Raw genomic sequence first — 22,195 nt, 5'->3', positions numbered from 1 at the left:
TGAATTCATCCGATTTTGTTTTCAAGCCTTGTTTTTGTTTTGCCCACCTTCCAAAACACAGTGCCTTCACGTATCTGGGAAGGGGTTTCAGAGAGGAACATATCTATGTCAGTGTAAACGTGGCTACTACTTCCCACCCGATGCGGTGTCCCATGCGGACAACACTCGATCTCCCGCCTTTTTAGGAAGCGCCATTGAGGAAGAATACAACAAGAAAGCGTATGGATTGGAGAATGATTACGACAGGTAATTTTTTTTTTGCGGGAATCTTAGCTCGAAATCAGATTTAAGGGGGAAAAAATGTAAAACACTAATGAAGTTTTAGAGATAATCCAAAGTATAACGGAAGTAAGGATTTGAGATTTTGTCGCGTCGCATCCGAGGAGCAGCCCTCATATGGCTTGTAATATACATGTAACTACTGCACACACAATTTAAGACACTGCCGGTTGATTTTGTTTTTATGAATTGACTTTTACCTGTGCATTCAGATGTAATCAGATGATTAGACCGATGCCTTTCACGTATTGGTAATTCTATTTTCTATGATGATTAGGAATGACATATCAGTGTGCATTGTTTGTCGTGATAGAGTAATCTACTTATTGTCAATATTATGATCTATGACTAAATGTAAATATCTAAGAACGATGGATAAATACAAATTTGCAGCATTTGTGTTACCTAACAAAAGTAATCCTTTTATGAAGATTGCATTTTTAGCAAATGAAAAGCAACAAGTGAAGTATCACTGACAGTCTCGCTTTTACTACGCGATTCAACACAGCATGCAGGGCTGACTTTGAAAACAACTAAGATTAATAATTTTTCACAGAGGAAGAAACCGCCAATTAATTTGATATCAAAATAAAAAGTTCACTAACCAAAAATGACATTTGACCTTGATCGAGAAACAAATTATTCATTTCATATTTATTGTGATATAAAATACATATAAGTTTCACTTGATTTTCTTTATTTAAAATATTGAACAAAATCTATAAGAATAATGTGAAAGTTAAAGACCTGTGGGCGGGACTAAATGCCTAAGCCTGCTAAACTTTCAACCCATATAGAAAAATCCGTTAGTTTGCCGATACTTGAAAACCAATTCAAAATTCTCGTTATTTTTTTTCATATGGATACAACGACATAAAACAATCTTTGACCCTTTGATCTCCATTTTCAACCTGATATGTAATCTTGAATATATTTTTTGTACAGGAATACTTGAGATATGTTTTTATTTATATGTCAAAATGTACAAAAACAAACTTTAATTGTTGAAAATGGAAATAAACGAAATGAAATGAAATGATGATAATGACTCAAAATATAAATCGTTCCCGATGATTTTGTCCAAGTTTTCAAACATGGTTTTTATATACTTTTATGATAACAGTTCAAAAACTTAACCTTGGTTATAAAGGGATGGTCCGGGCTGAAAATATTTATATCTTAATACATAGAGTAGATTTCACTGAGCAAAATTCAGAAAATTTCATCTAAATCGGATAACACATAATAAGGTTATTGAAGTTTAAAGTTTAGCAATATTTTGTACAAACAGTCGTCATGAATATTCATTAGGTGAGCTGATGATGTCACATCCCCACGTTCCGTTTTCTTATGTTATTACATAAAATTATGTTTTTCATTATTACATGCTTGTGTGTTATGTCTCCCTTATCATGAAATAAGTTGCAGCAATAAATATCTCATGTACTAGATTAGTTGTCAGTCCAATTTTTCTAGTTCTTGGAGGAATAAAATTGAATAAACCTAATATCATATCATAAAATACAAAAGTACGAGTGGGGATATGACATCATCACCCCACCTAATGAATATTCATGACGACTGTTTTCACACAATATTGCTAAAATTTGAAATTCAATAACTTTGCTATTAGTCATCCGATTTTGATAAAGTTTTCAGCATTTTGCTCAGTGCATTGTACTCTATTTATTAGCTATAAATACTTTCAGCCCGGACCATCCCTTTAAGAGTTGATGTCGACGACGCCGCCGCCACTTCGATGGAAAAGCAACGAAAGTCTCGCTCCTGTTCCTGCTATGCAGGAGAGAAAAATGGCAAAACGAAGATTTTGCAAGTTCAGACATTCAGCGGTCGATTTTAGAAAGAAGTTCACCGGCGTGAAATGCAAGAGGATCTCGTGCATGTAACCCATATATATTCAGGGCAAGTACTTTTGCCAATATATTTAATCAGTTGCAAATCAATATTCATTTGGCTGGCCTCACTTGTGACGAGATCAGAACTTTGTTTTGTACAGCTGCATATCGGCAAACAAATTAAATCCGCTCAATTAGCCTACTAACCCATTTGTTTTCACTATTACTATCATCGCCATGATTATTATTTGTTCTTTTATTGTTTTCGTCATTATTATTCATTCGTGTTACCTTGAAGGGTATAACATTGTAAGTTTAAAAAATCCTTCTTCCACAAGGGCTATGTCGGCATATAACACACATCTTAAATTCTTTAAGAAAAATAGATTTACTCCATAAAATCGTTTAGGACGAGTTTCCGGTTAGTATCATTTGCTTTATTGTTGTTGATGAGTTTTATCCATTGTAGTTTCTCATCACGCTCCAATAGCTTGACCGGACAGCAGTGATTGATAGTAGCTTGTAAGATTGAACAGAAACGTGAAATATATTTTCATTGGTATACTGATTTTATTATAGGTATAACTGTGCTCAAAGCGCGGATGATCTGTAATTGTATTTTGATTATTCATTACCGTTTTTTTATAGCTAAAATGACCTATTAATCCCATATCATCTTCAATGACGTTGCTGTTCTGTGTTTAAAATTTATTTGGTAGATTTTCTTTTCAACTCAGTTCACTGTTTACCTTCAAAATTCGGCATATAACATACATCTTAAATTCTAAAAAAAAATAGATTTACTCCATAAATCGTTTATGACGAGTTTCCGGTTAGTATCATTTGCTTTATTGTTGTTGATGAGTTTTATCCATTATACAGTGCGTATCAAAAAAGTTTACACTTTGAAAAAGCCCTGGGAATTAAAACATATACAACATGTGGGTATTTTTTCACATTTAATCTTGGGTTTGGGTCTCATCTGTCCAATGAAATTAAGTTTTGACAGAATGTTACACTTGAGTGAGCACTGTCCATTTTTGTAAAGCTGGCAGAAATCTGTTTGCGCAGAAATGCTCGTTTTCATGCTGTGTCAAGGGGAAAGGGCGAAATCAAACTTACCCTGTGAAACATTTCTCATACATTTCCCATTGCACTTTTTGTCAATTGTAATAAATGGATACATTCAAGCATTTTGTAACAATTTTGCCACCCAAATTGAAATTTCAACACTTAGTAAGCACAACATTAACCCTTTTTGTGCCAGCTGGATCAGAGGACATTTAACTAAATCTGAACAAAAGTTTATATCAGACATCGCCAGCATTTGTCACTACGATTTTATCATTTAAATTGGGTTTACATTTCATTTTTCATTTAATACTTGTTTCTGCACACTTTTTCCAAGCCTGACAATGATTAACAAAATCAAAATCAAGCCTAAACCATTTCATGTAAATCACAGCTCAGTGTAAAGCAAATATCGTCACGATGGCCTTCGTGTGTGGGGGAGTGGGGTGGGGCGCAATGCACCCTTCAAAGTGTTTTGGGCAAGAAAACAAGTTAAAAACCTAAAAGATAACTTCAAATAAATATTACTAGCTAAATTCAAGGTGTTCTTTATGATTAAGGTCTACTTTTATTCGCATAAGTATTTCAAAAGCCTGCGCAAATCATTTTTCACTAACTTTTCAAAAGTAAGTGGTGCTCACTCAAGCGGAAATGTTTTTTGACAGTTACATCGTCATTTGCTTAAATGTATCAGTACCAATGCTAAAATGTGGAAAAATCCTCAGGATATTACAAATGCATAATTTTACAGGATTTTTTTCTAAGTGTAAACTTTTTTTTGATACACACTGTAGTTTATCAACACGCTCCTAGCTTGACCGGAAAGCAATGATTGATAGTAGCTTGTAAGATTGAACAGAAACGTGAAATATATTTTCATTGGTATACTGATTTTATTGTAGGTATAACTGTGCTCAAAGCGCGGATGATCTGTAATCATGGTAATTGTATTTTGATTTTGATTTTGATTATTCCTGGCGTTTTTTTGTTGGCTAAAATGACCAATAATTAATCCCATATCATCTTCAATGACGTTGCTGTTCTGTGTTTAAAATTTATTTGGTAGATTTTCTTTTCAACTCATTTCACTGTTAACCTTCAAAATTCTCGAGATATGATCATTTTGTTGCGAGTTTATGACTAGTGATGACTGATATTTTTTTTCTCTTTACGAACAGGTGTAACATGATTTTTTTCTATTGATATACTCAATGTACAGTAAAAACCGTTTTCAATTTTCATTGATGATTTACCATTTATTTCGATATTTTTTTTTAGATATGTAGGAAGTTGCTCGCATATGGCGCCACAAATCAAATAATAAGATTTAAAATAACTTTTTTTTTATTCTTTGATGGATTTCTCACAAATCCTCAGCAATATTTAAAAACATTTTTCTGCTATTTTTACAATAAAATTGTTGTCAGGGTAAACTTCCCCTTTAAAATGAGACCAATGGTGTGTGATTAGGGCTTGGTGTGGCACTTGATTGCCCCCCCCCCTCCAATTTTACACGATAAAAAAGGCGAGAAAAGAATAAGTGAAAAAGAGAAGGGTGAAATATGATATTTTCAGAATATTATAACAAAACACATCATAGAATTTCGCCCCCCCCCTCAGATTTTTCGGCTCAAAACGTCTCTGAGTGAGTGGATTAGTCTCCGTGGTCGCTAGGTTTGAATGATAATTTGACTGGGTCATGAATGAATACTTAAAGTGATCAAGATTGTTAATATTCTCCTACTCTCTAAACAATATTGGGTAAAAGTGCTCCAGGAGGGTAATTACGTGTCCAACCAACATTAGGCATTTCTTTTTGGGGGGACATTTTTATATCTTGTGTGATGAAAATTTTGCCCATTCTAAATTAATTGCTGCTTATTTTTTAACACTACTGGACATTATGCTTCCTGCATTGGATAAAACACTACCCCTAGTTGGTTGGACACATGATTACCCTTGTGATGGTAAAAATATATATATGATATTGACTGGCATAGAATGAGATACAAACCTATATTGCCCGATGTGAATCCAATATTGCCCAAGCCGAAGGCGCCGGCACTATTGGATTCAGTGAGGGAAATATAGGTTCCAGTACCACTTGTACCACTTTTCAAAAGTGGTATCACACTAAATGTCTCGAGATCTCTTTAAATGAATATACTAGGCTGTATAAAAACCCAAATGAGAATTGGATATGTTTAACCTGTTCATTGCCGCCATTTTGTGACTCAATTTTTACACAATCCTTGATTGATGTTCAACCCACCTCAACATTTAATGCACCTCCTATCCCTGAATTTAACACACCTACTGGAATTGATAAGGCTATTTTATACAAATCATTTAATGATATATTTAAAGCAAAAGGGTTGCATTTCGTTCATTTAAATATCAGATCCATTTTACATAAAATTCCTGAACTACGTGTCCTTCTCTATGAAAGTAGAATTTCAGTAATTGCAATTACAGAAACATGGTTGAATTCGTCCATAAATAATGAAGAAATTTATATCGATGGTTATTCTATATTAAGACGAGATCGTGCAGGCGACCATGGTGGTGGGGTCTGCCTTTATATTAAAAATGATATTGCATTTAATCTAAGAGAAGATCTTACACCTGATGGTATTGAATCATTGTGGATCGACATTCTATTACCACATACAAAGCCTATTACTTTAGGTGTAGTCTACAGACCCCCCAGAGACAATCACTTTATTGATTCTCTCCATGATATATTGGACATATTAACAAAAGATGATGAGGTTATTCTTTGAGGGGACATGAATATTTGTCTATTACAACAATCAGCACTGACCAAAAGATACAAGAATATTTTGAATTTATATGGTTTGAGCCAACTTATAACAAAACCCACCCGAACTACACCTACCACTTCTTCATTAATAGACCATGTAATTTGTAGTAAAGAAGAAAATATTTGTCAAAGTGGTGTCTTTGAAATTGGCTTAAGTGATCACTTTTTAACGTATTGTTCAAGGAAACTTATCAGGCCTGTATTTGGGCAGCATAGAACTATAAGCATTCGATGTATGAAAAACTATTGTGAAAATGATTTTAATTTTGTTTTATCTCAAATCAATTGGTCTGTTATATTTGAATGTAATGAAGTGAATATTGCTTGGTCACACTTCAAAAGTATTTTCATGTCAGTAGTTGATAAGTGTGCACCTTTGAAACAAGTAAGAATTAAGCAAAGAACAGAAAGATGGATGACCAGTGAAATTATTGGTTTGATAAGACAACGAAATATAGCTTTCAGGAAAATGAAAAAAGATATTGGTAATTTAGAACTCGAAAGGAAATTTAAACTATTGCGAAATGTGGTACAAAGGAAAGTGAGGAAAGCTAAAGACGAATTTTTCCAAAATCAAATTGAAGACAATAAACATGATTCTAGGAAATTATGGAAAAATCTCAAAGAGTTAGGTGTAAAAAACAAACAAAAAAATATTCAGAAAAGTGTTATTAATATTAAAGGGGAACTATGTCATGATAATCTAAAGATAGCCAACGAATTTAACAATTATTTCACAACAGTGGCCGATAAATTAGCTTGTGAGCTCCCCATTACGGACAGAAGTGAGTTTGGGGCCGACAGTCCTAATTTAAAAAAACTTTACGACAATAAAGGTATACAAAAAGGCTGTTTTAATTTTTCTCCTGTCACAGAAAAGTTTGTATTAAATGAATTATCTAAGTTGAAAATATCAAAAAGTACCGGACTTGACTTGGTTCCTGCTAGATTTTTAAAGGATGGTGCAAAAAACGTCTTTATTCCTTTAACTTACATTATTAACCTATCTATTTCAACTTGTACCTTTCCTGATGAAATGAAAATCGCTAAAGTCACACCATTACACAAAAAGAAAGACAAAACTCATGTTGGGAATTATAGACCTATTAGTGTGTTAAGCATAGTGTCGAAAATTTTGGAGAAATGCGTGTATTCTCAAATTGAGAAATATTTTAAAGAATACAAAATCATTTATGAATTTCAGTCTGGTTTCAGGAATGGTTATTCTACTGAAACATGTTTAATTCACTTGTTGGATTTTGTTAGGAATGAAATTTCCGAAGGCCGTTATGTTGGAATGGTTCTTCTTGACTTACAAAAAGCATTCGATACGGTTAATCATGAAATACTCTTAAAGAAATTAGAAGTGATGGGTTTGAATTTAGCATGTTTAAATTGGTTTAGGTCTTACTTGACAAATCGCCGCCAAGTGGTATCCATGCAAAATGTACTCTCATATTCTATGCCTATAAAGTGTGGAGTTCCTCAGGGGAGCATATTAGGTCCCATTCTTTTTATGTGCTATATCAATGATATGTGTATTTGTGTTAATGAAAGTAAATTACTTTTATATGCAGACGACAGTGTTTTACTCTATTCTGATACAAGTCCTAAGCTGATCGGTGAAAAACTTAGCTTAGAATTATCAAATTGTGTTAAATGGATGACAGATAATAAGCTTAGCTTACATGTTGGTAAGACCGAAAGTATTTTGTTTTGTTCGCGAGCTAGGTCTAAGCATACAGATGATTTCAATATATACTATAACAATCAATTAATTAAGAGACAGAATTCCGTGAAGTATTTAGGCCTGATATTAAATAGTGATCTCTCATGTACATCTATGGTTGACTCTATTGTCAAAAAAGCTAATGCTCGCTTGAAATTTCTATACCGATATCAAAATTGCATGAATACGAAATCCAGACGCATTTTAAGCTTTTCATTAATACAGTGTTTATTTGATTATGCTAATGCAGCATGGTACTGCAGTCTTGGAAAGGTTGATCAAAAAAAGTTTAGAATTATTCAAAATAAGATTGTTAGATTTATTACTTGCTTACACCCAAGAACACATGTTGGGAAGAATGAAATCGAAAAAGCTGGCCTTCTTCGCATAGATTTGAGGTCGCAACAACTTATACTTCACCATGTTCATAAAATTTTCTATTCAAACGAATATCATTACATCTCAAAAAACTTTACACGGTCATCTAATATTCACGGGCATGAAACAAGAAATAGTCTGTTTAACTTTGTTGTACCTATGAGAAAAGGTCAAATTGGCAACACATTTTATTATAATGGTATACATTTTTGGAATTCCCTCCCTAATCATGTTAAATCGGTTAAGAATTTTACACAATTTAAAAGAGTATTGAAACAACACTTAAAAACTGTCCCCACTCTGTAATGTTAAATATTCTTTCTAATTTCATGTGTATCATGTAGTCTTATATATAACTATTTAGTTATGATTTATTTTAATAATCAACTTGTTTTACATTTTATCATCATCTTTTGTTGCTTGCGTGAAAGTTTGATGTCAAACTTATTTGTACTTTTTCATATCTTAGGTTTTACGATTCATGAATCTTGTATTAGTTACGATGCATTTAGCGCTATTTAAAAACTGATTATAGTATAATTTTCATATGTAACCTAGAAGTAATGATCGTTTACTCAACCTGTTTTACAATTATTTTAATCATATTTTCCGTAAATGGTTTTCATGGCAAACTTATTTGTTTTTGTCTTTTTATATATTAAGTTTCACAATTCTTTGTGTGATTTTAGTGGTCTCGACTTAATTGATGTAGTTTGTAGATTTCTATAGGTGTTTTTCATATATGTACATTGTTGTCAATTACTGATGTAAGGACCCCATTGGAAATAAGCCATCTCGGCTTTCATGGGCAATCCTGTCAAGGTATACACTACTGTTCATATTTTCATGTATTTGTTCACAGTTACCTGACAAATAAAATCAATCAATCAATCATAGGTTTTTATCTCATTCTATGCCAGTTAATATCATTATTATTACCTTGAATTTTAAAAAATTCCCCAAAATCTGTGTTGATAAATTTTCCCAAAAACTGAACAATAAAATTTGACACATAATAATTTCCCCAAAATCTTTTCAAGGGTCTCTATCCAGAATCTCGAAATCGCCCGGAAGAGATTTTTCAAGCAGCTATACTCACGGAATACAGCAACGGCCTTTTTCGTAAACTTTTCGGTATTTTCAGCGTCTTTGTCACTATATATGTTTTCAAATTCGTCTGTACCATAACAAGCGAATCTCTTAGAAGTAGCCATTTTCTCACGTCACATACCGGTACACACTGCGCATACACAGTTATTTGTCTATGTGCATGTACATGGCATGCATCGTACTATGCGCTGCGCTTATGCGGTCTCTTCACAAATTGGTTCCAACCGGATTTCGCGTATATTGCCCGCTGTTAAATTTACACACAAAGTCAATGGGAGAACCTGGAAGAGAAAAAAAATACGGCACGATATTGACCGCTGCGAAATCAGAGAAAGCAAAATATGGATAATGATTTCCACGGAGAAACACTTCTTATAGGTAAAAATACCCATTATCATCTATATAGAGTGTTTTAGCGATGCATTAAAAACGCGTACGCGTATTTTGGTCTCGTTAGGGCCAGTATTCCACCCATCTTCGATTCGTGGAATATTTTCCCGAACTGTTGGAATATTCCTCGTATTCCATTCTGAGCCATCCAATGAAACATATATTTGTTACAGTGTATTCTCTCTTCAAACTCCCCATGAATATCAGATTTTGTAATATCTTTGAACAAACAGTGCCTTTGATTGCCTGCCTTGCCAGCCCGGTTGTGATGAATGTGATGATGACAGTCCGTGTTTGGCTCGTCCCAATATCACGTTAAGATGGTGCTTCCTTGGGGCCAACCTCATCTGTATCATTCTTCTCGTTGTACTAGGGATATATACCTACCGCCATCGTGAGATTAGGGTAAGGGAACAATCCAGCTAGTAGGGAGTTTTTGCTTCAAGACGCGTGACGTATTCAAGAATATAGAAAATGTATTGTCAATTGCCCTTCATGACAAGGAACAACCAAGACGTCTTTGTCGAAAATCAAAACGGTACAGGTTTGTCCTGGTGGGTGTTTCATAAAGCTGTTCGTAAGTTAAGAGCGACTTTAAGAACGACTGGTGATCCTTTCTTGTGGTAAATGGTATATACTTTGGCGATGGTTAAGCGCGTAAGAAAGGTTCACCAGTCGTTTTTAAAGTCGCTCTTATCTTACGAACAGCTTTATGAAACGGCCCCCTGGAATCTGGACAAATGACATATTTGCATTTTTTTTTCGTCAGCCCCGAAACTTAGGAAGAAATTGCTGTTCCGATTCACTAATTTTCGACAAAGACCTTCCAGCTGTTCTTTGTCATTTTACGACATTTTTTATATTTACCGTGTTCTTGAATCAGTCGTGCGTCGCGAGACAAAACTCACTAATAGTACTGTAGAGCATTAGCGTACCCGAGGGAGAGAGATTTTTTTTTCACTGCAAATGGACCTCCTAAAATGATGGTGACCATTTTTTGTTTTAAATCGGTGCCGCTCCTTAGCTGAGATGGTTTTCCTGATATTACGTCATATATTGCTGGACAGTGGTATAGCAACACTGTGGATAGTTTAAGTGCCCCTTCCGATACGTTCATTGGGCAATATAAAGTGAAGTGAGGGGGGGAAACGCCAGTAAAGTAGGAATCGTATAGTTCTGAAGACCGTGGTATTGTCCCAAATATGATGTCTAGTTAATACATTCCCTACGTTGTTTATCTGTGTTTTTTTTACAAAATATATTTGTTTAAATTTAACCAATCGTGTTGAATATTTTCCTTTCAATGTACAGATTTTTAAAGCAGCCAGTCCTGGTCTTTTGTACGTTATTCTTATCGGAACGGGGTTAAGCTACTGTGAGGTAAGATGTTAGACGTCGATGAGTGTTTGGGTGAGTGAGGATGGGAGGGTGTGTGTGCGTTGGGGGTGGATGGTAATTCTTTTTATAAAGTAGGAAAGATAATTGTGAGTAGTAAATAAATGCTGTCATAAAACAGCATCTTCTTAAGCTATAGAGTGGACTAAAATATATTTTCCACTCCTCGATCAATACCATTTCTTATTTTCTATCTCGGTTTCTGTTATTCACTTAGTGTAAGGTTTGCGATTCTCACTTCACCTTTCGATACACGCGAATTGTTCTTGTCCGCCCCTGTCCCATATTGCCCCTCCTCAAACTGGCCATGCTGGTTTATACCTCATTTCTTTCAAGATTTTACCGTCAGTCTCATGGTAGTACCCAGTGTCGGTACTGAGGGGAAGAGCGCAGTAACCACCCCCCCCCCCCCTCGAAAAAAATCAGGCAGGATTTTCTTCGCTGAAACTATTGTACGTATCCCTGGAAAATTATGATGTTGGGCACGATGTGCCGCGAAAACTACCCCAAACTACCCCGTGATTTCCCCATCTAGGATTGGTTAATTTCCTTGTTTTTATAGCTGCTTTTTCGTCATTCAAGTTCACTTCTTAAATTCATTGATTCCTATGATTCCTCTTGATTATTTCCCCCTTCCAATCCTAGTTTTCTTCTGTCTGTATTCCCCATTTTTATTTCAGGATTAGAACATTTCTCGTTTTTCAAAAGTTATTAGACAATATCGACTGAAAAAAATTCAACATTAATCATATCACCAATCATCATTTCATTCGGCTATTTTACCTTTTGTCCTTTCATTTACTGGTCTGTCATTATCTGTCATTCATTCATTCATTCAGGGCATTGTACATCATAACTTTCTATTTCAACTTTCTTTTTAGACAATCATATCGATAGCGGCTCCGATAGGACTATTCTCGTGTCAAGGCCTACTTTGGTTTAGATACCTTGGTTTCTGGCTTGCCTATGGAGCACTTCTGTTCAAAACGTGGAGGTGAGACTGACTATTAACTATATTTCCACCCCTTTATCTATTTCCACTCCATTACTTTTACACTAATGTTTTGCCCTTACAAAATTGCCTGATAATAAATGAACATTACGCTATTATCTTAAATTGCCATCATTCGTTGTAACAGCTGAACTCATCCGCCCAGCGACCCCCCCCCCTCCCTCGTTCAGTGCGTCCCCTATGATCGCTTGATGAAGATTAGCTGAAATAGCAATATCAAGTCCCATTCTATTGTTATTATTATTATTAATATTATTGTTTTTGTTATTAATATTATCATCATTATTTCTGATAAAACTCTCCATTTGTTTCAATGAAGGAAAGGAGATGTAAACTCAATTGCATTTATAGTTTTTTGCTTACTGTTAATTTTATGCACTTATTTTGATGCATCTTAAACACAAAATAAAATATTCTCCATAATAATAGGCTGGCTCAATGAAATATTGCCCCTTTCCGCCCCCCCCCCCCCTCTCTCTCTCTCTCTTGAAGGATCACCAAAGTTTTCACGGTTCGAAGCGCCAAACCCGTGCGCATTACTGACAGGAGCCTGTTCCTCCGGATCTGTATCCTATTGGCGATTTTCGTGGTCTTTCTCGTAGCCTGGACTTTTCTAGGCCCATCAGAAGGTCAGCAGGTCCGCAACCAAGCGGGACTTAAATACTTCCGGTGCTCGCAAAACGCATGGAATTATGCAAGCAAAGCCGGTAAATATCGCAGTAACGTTTTTTTTTTTATCTTCTAAGCCTTTGATAGTATTCTGTAAACATTTCCTACGCATAATTTTTACGAAATTTCGATTTTGAATAAAAGAGTTCATGGGTATTTACAATATGCGTTAAATAAGACCTTTCTAATGTCATCCTTTGCCTTTGATATGGCACAGTTTTATTTGAAAAATATATAAATCTCATTTTCCCCATTGTGCCCTGACGCCTCTAATCAGATTAGTGATCATTTATACTTAATGTTTTATACCGAGGCTAATAATGGTATAATAGCCGCTTATAACGAGCCATTTGTGAATCTCATTCACGATTAAAACTATTAATATTTAACCAACGTGCATTTTGATTGCGTATTAAGTCGTTTGGTGATACTGCAGCAATCCGTGCACTATCTGAGAATATATCAATTTAGATACTTTTAATAAAAAACACTATGCTTTCGAAATTGGACATCAAAATTAGAAACAGGTTTATCGAGTAATTTAACGGCCTCTATCAGTTTCATCATCATCATCATCATCATCAACATCATCATCATCATCATCATCATCATCAACATCATCATCAACATGATCATCATCATCATCATCATCATCATCATCATCAACATCATCATCAACATCATCATCACCATCATCATCAAAATTATCATCATCAACATCATTATCATCAACATCATCATCACCATTACCAAAATCATCATCATTTCCGTCATCCTTTTTCAACATCATCAATTTAGTCACCAAATATAAGTCTGACACACAATCAAACACACTTTCAAGCACTGACGTACAGATCGAGGGGGGGGGGGCTTGAGGGGCTTGACCCCCCCCCCTGAAAAAAGACCAAGAAAAATCGATAAAAGAAAGAAAATGGGAAAATGGTTCAAATATGATCATGTTTCCTGAATGTTGTCAACATTTATTACGAAATTATTTTTTGTATTTAACTTGTCAAACTCGAACCAGTTTAGTAATTTAAACGCCAGCGCCATGTCTTAACCCCTCAGATTTTGGGCCTCGTGACGCTACTGCTCTTTATAGCTACGACCCTGTTTGGAAAATCAATTTTGTACAGTAAAAGAAAATAATGACAAAAGCGTTTCAATGGCGTACATGAGCATAAACTAACTGCCAAAAATACATTTTGTTTTATCGACAAACCTAACCTGTTCATTAGGTGATGTTTCTCTGACCATTTAGTGATTTATTATTTTTCTTGTACGATGCTTCTGAACATTTCTTTTGATTTTTGTCCCTAATTAGGAGAACTGATCCTTCTCATTTGGGGGATGTACCTTTGTTTCAAAGTGAGAAAAGCTCCCTCTGCGTTCAACGAATCAAGATACATCAGCGTATCCATATACAACGAAGCTCTCATCAGTATATTTGGAGCAGTCGTTTCCTTTGTGTAAGTGATAGGAAGTTTTCGGAGCGGTATACGCAGGCACTTTCTGGAACGTAGAAACCTATTGTCAAATGCTCTTCATGACAATGAAGTCCTTTTTGAGGGTCGGTGCAGCAGTTTCGTCCGCACTGTTAGAACATTTATTCTTTATAAAGAAGTTCCTGCAGCAGAGTCTCGAGAACACCTGTAATCTTACCAGATTGCGTAATCTTACAGAAAATTGGTATTTGGTGTATGAAATCTTACTTCTTAATAAAACACCCTTTTCTCCTTTTTAAACAGACCTGTTCTGTTAAATTGCAGAAAAATACCCTTTTTATGAATTTACAGAATGATTCTATTATTGCTTTCTGCAAAATCTCCTTTTTTTCTGTAAAATCACGTTTTTTTAACAGTGCGCGACTCTGGACAAACGACATTTGTTGCAATTTTAGTCAGCTCTGAAACGGCAGACAGAACTGCTGTTCCGGTTCAATGGTCCTCGACAAAGACTTAACTGTGATTTGTTTTGCATTTACAGAGCATTTGCGGCATTGCAGGATTCATTCCGCGTTGCTGAAATTTTGCTATCGTCTGACTCAAAAACAAGTTGGAAGATTCTGTATTTTGTGTATACTGCTCCATAGTTGGTTTTGTAACTCCTTTTGTTTTTATTACTTAAAAACATATTTTCACTATTGTGAATATTTCTTTCCGCACCCCGATTCCAAAATATAAGCATGATATTTTCATCAAAGTGAAACCATTGAAACTAGTTGAATTCATAAAAAAGAGAAAACTAAAAGAAACGGAGCAATGGAAGTTTGAGAGATTGAGGAAGATTGAATGAATAAGAAAGATATGAGCATTTGAATAATGAGATCATTAATGCCATGTAGATCCTCCTATTCACAACGCGACCAAGGTCTGTGATGTCACACAAGTGCAACTTGCCCATTACTTAGAACATATTTCACTTAACTATGTCATCTTTTATCTATAGTCTATCACAAGGTTATGTGTTCTTTTCTGGGGAGGACAGAGAACACATGATTAACACGATGAATATGAAGTCCTATTATTAGATAGAGTAAAAAAAAGTGTTCAAAAGGGAGTGTTGTACATTCTGTAAGTGAAATTTTTCGCATAAGCCATGGAGGGGGGGGTCTGTTCTGAGAATTATTAATGTTCTCGATATTCAAATGCTCACAACTTTATTTTTGTCTTGTTTGTCCAACTTCCCTCAAGATTTTGATGATTTGATTATTTTTGGGTGCTTTCACAGGCTAGCATTTGATTTGTTTTACAATTTTATGTAACTTACTTAGACTACTTCTTCTTTTAAAATCCAGTTCTTTCGATTTGATTTTACTTTTTACGTAGGATTCCGGCAGAATTTGCAGGCCCTGATACGTTTCTCATAATCAATTTTTGTCGGCTTCATGCAACGTTCACTGTCATGGTGGCTCTTCTTTTCTTGTCAAAGGTTAGATACATATCCTCAAACTCGTTTGATTTCTTTGCCCGTTTTTTTTTGATGTCATGAAGTTTGTAAATACATAATATGAAATCTTTAAGAATGAGCCTATTACATTTTTATTTTCAAATGTATCCCATTTACTCCCCAAAATAATGACTGCGCCACAAAATTTTGTCTAGTGAAATACAGTATACATCCTAGTATTCGACAAAGCATATGAAATCATTGGATGCAACGTCAAATTCAGAACTGCATTGCTTTGACGATAATTTTGTTTATTTTTTATGTTCTTCATTCTATGGATTGAAAAGGATCTTAGGGAGGCCTTTGTTTATTTTCGACCGTTTTCATTTTTTCCTTTTATTTCCTTAATTATAAGCTATTTTTAATAATAATAATATGGAACTTTTATATAGCGCTCAATACAAAATAGTTTCTAAGCGCTTTACAATTTAAACAGAACGTGAATAAAACAAGTACAATATAATCAATTTAAATAGAAACAAAGTATGAATATAAGTGTACAATTTTAAGAGGTAAATAATGTCAATCATATAAACAACTAATCAATAAATGAAATAGAAAGAAAACAACAGGTAATTTTTATAGCAACGACTCCTTCCCTTTGAATTCCTTTGATTAGTATCGTCCTGCTTTATTTTCAGATTTGCATGTTCTACCGGACCAATACTGACAAGAAGAAGGCAGAAAGCAAGAAGAGCCAAGTTGTTTTTACTATCGATAACTCTAGTGTGATTATAGACTTTTCTCATGAAAATCCAGAAGTGTCGGTAAGTAAAACACAACATGAAATTAAAACCAATATTAATGAGTATACTTTATCTTTTAGACCGCTGGCGATACCTGCAGGCGCGGGTCGCAAGGGGCACAAACGGTCGATATGTACTGTATACCTCGACCTGTGGATAATCATTACTCTTCATCATCTATTTTGAGGAATCAACGCAAGTTAAATTTTAAAGAGTAAAAGGTGCTTGCTAAATAGTCTCCCAAGATTTTGCCCCCCCCCCCTTATACAGAGCACGCCTCGGTCACCTAAACCCACATGATCATTTCATTCATATTGCTTTGTTTAATCATGTTTTGCTGTATTAAATTTTGACCAATACGATATGAATAAAACCTAAGAATATCATAAATGCTTGACAAGAACAATCCTTCACTTATCGACAAGCCAGCTTCTGTCGTGTCTGTGCAAAGATGAAATTTATGCGCAGAGACATGCATCTTTGAGCAAATTCACATTAAAGACACTTATCACTTTTCAGAAATCACCAAAGCCATTTCTGAAATTTATTTGGTCGTATCATTATTATTTTTTTCGTTATGGATTATCATTCAAGACATAGTCTCCTCTTCCACGACTCTTGTCATGTTTTGCATGGGTTGATGAACAAATAAATTTCAAATATCCAGCCCTTCTAAATTTGGATTGCTAAATCCATCATGCGATAGAAAAAAAAATATCTTGTTGTTGCCAAAATGTGTTCGCAATTGCATCATTTCGAGAAAAATATAATTATCGTTTTGTGAGCACACATTGAAAGAAATACGAATATCAGTCTTGATATGGTAAATGTTAACTATTATTTCTTATGTATAATCACTCACGCATGACTTTCTGCATAGACGTTAGTCAATAAGTGAAGTAACATCTCTCTTAACGTATTTTGCTCATGAAAACTTTTTTTATCAAGAAGTTATGCCATTCGTACTTTTAGTTCCATGTATTTGAATTTACAATTCTATGGGTTTTTTTTTGTTTATATGCCACAAATCTAATGAATTTTTGAGCTTAAATAGATTTGGTTTACAAACTCAGCGGAAATTTGCAAAGTGTAGATTGGGGCTTTTCTAAAATATTCCAATATCTGACAGGACCCTCGATCTGATGGGTGTCAAAATCACTCTACCACTCTGAGCATGTCGAGATTACCATTCGATTGTTCTCCATTTTCTGTTCTCTTTCACAACAGGATGAATTGGGTCGACTTCAACAAGAATTAGTCGATATTAAAGAATTGATCAGTCTTGGCCTGGTCAACCAGTCCATCACCAGCATCAGCAAGATACAGGACATCGACGTTACATCGTCACTGCCTGATATCCCGGCATATCGCTCGCTCAGGGACGTCATCGCGAAGGACAGCAACGTCCAGGAAACCGGCAGTGGAACGAGCACACCAACCTTCCTGAAGAAAGGTTCTAAGATCAGAGGACGTGGCTCACCGAAAATCTTACTGGGGTCTTTGCCGGGATCTTTGGCTAGTAACTCGAGTCCATCGAGGTTGTTGAATATGTCGTATGGGAGTGCGGAGGTAAAGGAAGGTGTGGTCAATCGCGGTATTGGTGAGAAGTTCGCTCGAATAGATTCAGGGGTGATTACTGATGACATAGACGAGAATTCTGACGAAGTAGTGGCTGAAGTGAAACAAGTTTCATCAAGGCTCTGTAAAGAAAGATTACATGAGGAAGTGGTTAGGAGAAATAGTTCCCCGGGCAGGAGTTTTGCCAATCAAGATGTCAGAGAAGCAGCAGTTCTTCCTGGGGAAAGCCAAGATGACAAAGATGCTTCAATAGCATTGAAACACAGGATTGACCCTTCAAGTTCAAAACAATTTTCACATCTAGGGGGTGATTTTGAGCAGGAAAGCTTTTCACCTCTCAATATATATGCCTCCGTGATTGTTGACAGCATACTGAAAGACAGTATCAACACCGCAGAACAATATACAAACAACACTTCAATTTCTTCGAGAGATATCAGTGGTTTGCAATCTCCGCATTTATAGACTCAGTACTTGATATATTTACTGGAGGTAATTTTACTGTTTTCATGCCTTACAAGAAAAGAGTATTATGGAACGATTTGGCGGCAGAGTATAAAATAAACCAAATATCGATAACTACAATATCAAAACTCTTGAGAATGTGATTTGTATTCGTTTTATCTTTCTATCGTTTTTGGTTTAGGAAATCACAAGCATGACTCAGTTTTTAAAGTGTCTTAAATGTTTCCATCCAATGTATTGTAGCTAACATAAAATTATTTCAATAAAATTTTTGCTTGCTTTTGACCAATAGATAGTTGATCCTACATGGATATATGCACAAGACTTCGTGTAATTAATATTTGTCATGATGATGAATAAAATCTACTTAAGAAATTGGTAACTGGTATAATTGATAACTGATACATACAGATATAATAATTGCGATCTATATAATGAAACTATGCATATGAAAATAACATTGATGTCACAATTTACCAATATGCTGGGTGGAAAGATCGCAATGTAACACGGTGTGTTCACATCGGGATCACACCGTGACCACAGTGTGTTCAGAATGTGTTCACACCTTGTTCATAGTGCTCTCACATTGTTTTCACAGTATGTTTACAGTGTGTTTACACCTTGTTCATAGTTCTCTCAGTGTATTCACAGTTTGTTCACAGTGTTTTCACACCTTGTTCATAGTGCTCTCACGGTGTTTTCACATTTTGTTCACAGTATGTTCACACCTTGTTCATAGTGCTCTCACAGTGTATTCACAGTTTGTTCACAGTGTGTTCACACCTTGTTCATAGTTCTCTCAGTGTATTCACAGTTTGTTCACAGTGTTTTCACACCTTGTTCATAGTGCTCTCACGGTGTTTTCACATTTTGTTCACAGTATGTTCACACCTTGTTCATAGTGCTCTCACTGTGTTTTCACAGTATGAATCACAGTGTGTTCACACCGTGTTCACCGTGGGTTCACATTGCAGACTATGTGAAGATGTAATTTACGATGTTAAAATGCTTAGATTTAACAAAGTGAAGATAATTTCACACTATACACCTTATTGCGAAGTAAATGCTTACAGCCTATATTCACACTGTAAGAGTAAGATGTGTAAACTTTTGAGCATTTTATCAGTCACTGGTGTACACATGGGGCCACTCGGGGTGCCCCCATCCCCAAAAAAGTTTCTAGGCCAAGAAAAAAAAAAAGAAAAGAAAAGGGAATGGTCAGGAGGAAATACCGTATGACAGTGTTTTCTGAATTTTATGTCAAAATTTATCACGAAATTAGATTAGCTCTTCCGCAGCTTTTTTTAAATTGCTGCATACGCCATGTCTGGCACCTCATATCTTATTTATAATTGTGCCACTGTTAAGAGTGTTAAGATATTGTGACACTGTGTAAGTGTGCGCAGTGTGGTCACATTGTGGATTCTGAAAAAAAAAAACATTTTAATGAAGTTTTTCAAGTGTATACATTGTTATAGACTCTGTCAATGAGATTCAACAAGTTAAATTTAAACATTTTAACAGCTGTGTAAAAATAATTTTACGTTGCGATCCACTGCACTGTAAACACTGTGAACACTTTCACACACCGTGACACTGTTCTCTCTAGTAGGGATACAATATCATCCAGAAGTTCAAATAAACCTGTATTAATATTTGGGCATCTCTCTGTTCAGTAGAATTTGCAAAATCCCTTGCCTGAAAGTTTAATGAAATGGTGCCAAAAAAATACGAAGATACCAATACCTAGATTTAGGTTACATGTTGTTGTTACATACATGTATGTTCTATGAGTTTTGTCCTTACACGAGTTAGATGTTCAGTGAGTTACGGAGGACTGTCTAAATTTGGGGGGGGGGGTACTAGTATCTGATCTTGCACCGCAATGTCATCATTTTACGTGTTCATATTGTTTTATATTGAATTGTAATATTTGTAGTAATCGTTATATTTATTTTATTTATTTATTTTCCAGGACCCCGGAAGAGAAAAGATTAATATCCCTACCATCGATAAGAGTTCGATATGATTACATTCATTCTTATGTTTACATTGGCACGTGCCTCCCCCCCCCAATCGTCTTGCAAAAAAAAACAACGTGGGAAGATTAAACAAAGAGGGAGAAAGAAAGAGAACCGTAGTGTGGGAGAAAGAAATTATTGTATGTTATATTATAGTATGTTATTACGATATATTATATTAAATATATGAAATATTTTTTTCAAAACTTTATTAAGCATTTATGTGCTTATCAATTGTTCATCATTCCTGGTGCTCGCATTGTCTGTTTAATGAGATATATAATCATTTTGTCGAAAACATCCCGTTTTTAAGTCAATAAACACCAAATATATTTCCTCGTATTTCAAGTTATTGTTGTTTTATGTAGAGACATATGTCTCTTTTTCATGACTAAAGTGGTTGCACCCTTTTAAGGATTGAAATATTAAACATTTCCAGTCCGAGCTTACGTTTCATTAGTGGGTTCTCTTCATGAATTCCTAAAAACAGTCCTTAAAATGTTATTTTTTCTGGTCTGGATATAAAGAAAATTCAACTTGCGCTTCGCGCTCGCACAATTTGATAAGTGAGATGGTAGTACGGTCTTAGTATAACAAGCCCTAGAATGCCCCTCTTCGGGTCTGAATTTCAAAAATTTGATTTGTAATATACTCGATCATGTTCATGATTACAATTACTACAAAAAGTGCTTCATGTGTTTACATAATTCATGAATTCCTAAAAAATAGTCCTTAAAATGTCCCTCTTTGGGGTCAATATATAAAAAATCAGCTTGCGCTTCGCGCTCCCATTTTTCGTTTAGTAAGACAGGTACGTAAACTGAATTTGCTTATAATTACCGTTTTTAGGACCGAATATTAAACAATTTCAGCTCGCGCCGCATCATTTGATCACTGAGATGCATATCCGTTTAATGGCACAGTCCTTAAAATGTCTCTATCCGGTCAGTATACCTGGCAATTGAGCGCGCCCACTCAGTGACTCAAAATTTTTGCTGGTGCCCCCCCCCCATGCCGCGACCCCGCACGGTACGCCACTGTTCATATCTTATGTAATTTTAATCGAAAAAACAAAAACAACCGATCAGACCTGCTGGTTTAGCCATTCAGTTTACCCTTTTAGCACTCTTCAGATCATAACTTGAATTTTAGTTGTGGTAAGTTACTAACTCGTCATTGGGTATTGACGATAGACTTTCATTACGATTTGTAAAAGTAATTCTTTACCGATATGTTTCTTTCTTTCATAGCAAATTATGGTAAGAAATGTTTCGTTGTGTTTCATCATGATGAACAATCCAATTATTATGAAATATTTGTGCAGTTGTTAATGTTTTTTTAAATAATTTATTCATTTCTACAGTTAGGGTAGAATTATTAATATTATTTTGCTAGGGCATGGAGAATCAAAATGGCATCTTACCTGCAATTCACAAAACAAGGAGAATTACAGAAAAAAATCCAAGTAATTTGTGTCTTTAAGACCGATTATAGAACTAACATAATTATAAACACATAAGTTGGGTACACCTGTAGAATATGAAATGCAATAAGCAAAATTCCCACACACTCTTAAAGAATTTAAAACATGTATTTTCCCCTTTTTGGAACCTTTGAAGGTTCTTTAAAGAATAAAAAGGGTTCTTATATAACAGTCCTTTAGAACTATTATCCGTTCGACAACCTTGAAAGGGAAAGTCCAGGCTAGAGATATTTCTAT

At 35.0% G+C, this 22,195-nt stretch overlaps 1 protein-coding gene across 1 annotated transcript in view; it reads left to right on the top strand.

The window, feature by feature from the left end:
• Positions 1-18,569, top strand: part of LOC121407718 (probable G-protein coupled receptor CG31760) — a 39,548-nt gene extending 20,979 nt beyond the window's left edge. Inside the window, exons 3-11 of the mRNA XM_041598906.1 lie at positions 62-246; positions 9,871-10,042; positions 10,949-11,017; positions 11,914-12,026; positions 12,537-12,751; positions 14,038-14,182; positions 15,542-15,644; positions 16,304-16,429; positions 17,636-18,569. Coding sequence (XP_041454840.1) covers positions 62-246; positions 9,871-10,042; positions 10,949-11,017; positions 11,914-12,026; positions 12,537-12,751; positions 14,038-14,182; positions 15,542-15,644; positions 16,304-16,429; positions 17,636-18,451 — 1,944 coding nt within the window. The 3' untranslated portion in view covers positions 18,452-18,569. The remainder of the gene's footprint in view (positions 1-61; positions 247-9,870; positions 10,043-10,948; positions 11,018-11,913; positions 12,027-12,536; positions 12,752-14,037; positions 14,183-15,541; positions 15,645-16,303; positions 16,430-17,635) is intronic.
• The last annotated feature ends 3,626 nt before the right edge of the window (positions 18,570-22,195 follow it).

This window comes from Lytechinus variegatus, chromosome 2, assembly GCF_018143015.1.
Source record: "Lytechinus variegatus isolate NC3 chromosome 2, Lvar_3.0, whole genome shotgun sequence".
Lineage (NCBI taxonomy): Eukaryota > Metazoa > Echinodermata > Echinoidea > Temnopleuroida > Toxopneustidae > Lytechinus > Lytechinus variegatus.
This window is presented reverse-complemented; position numbering and strand designations above follow the sequence as displayed.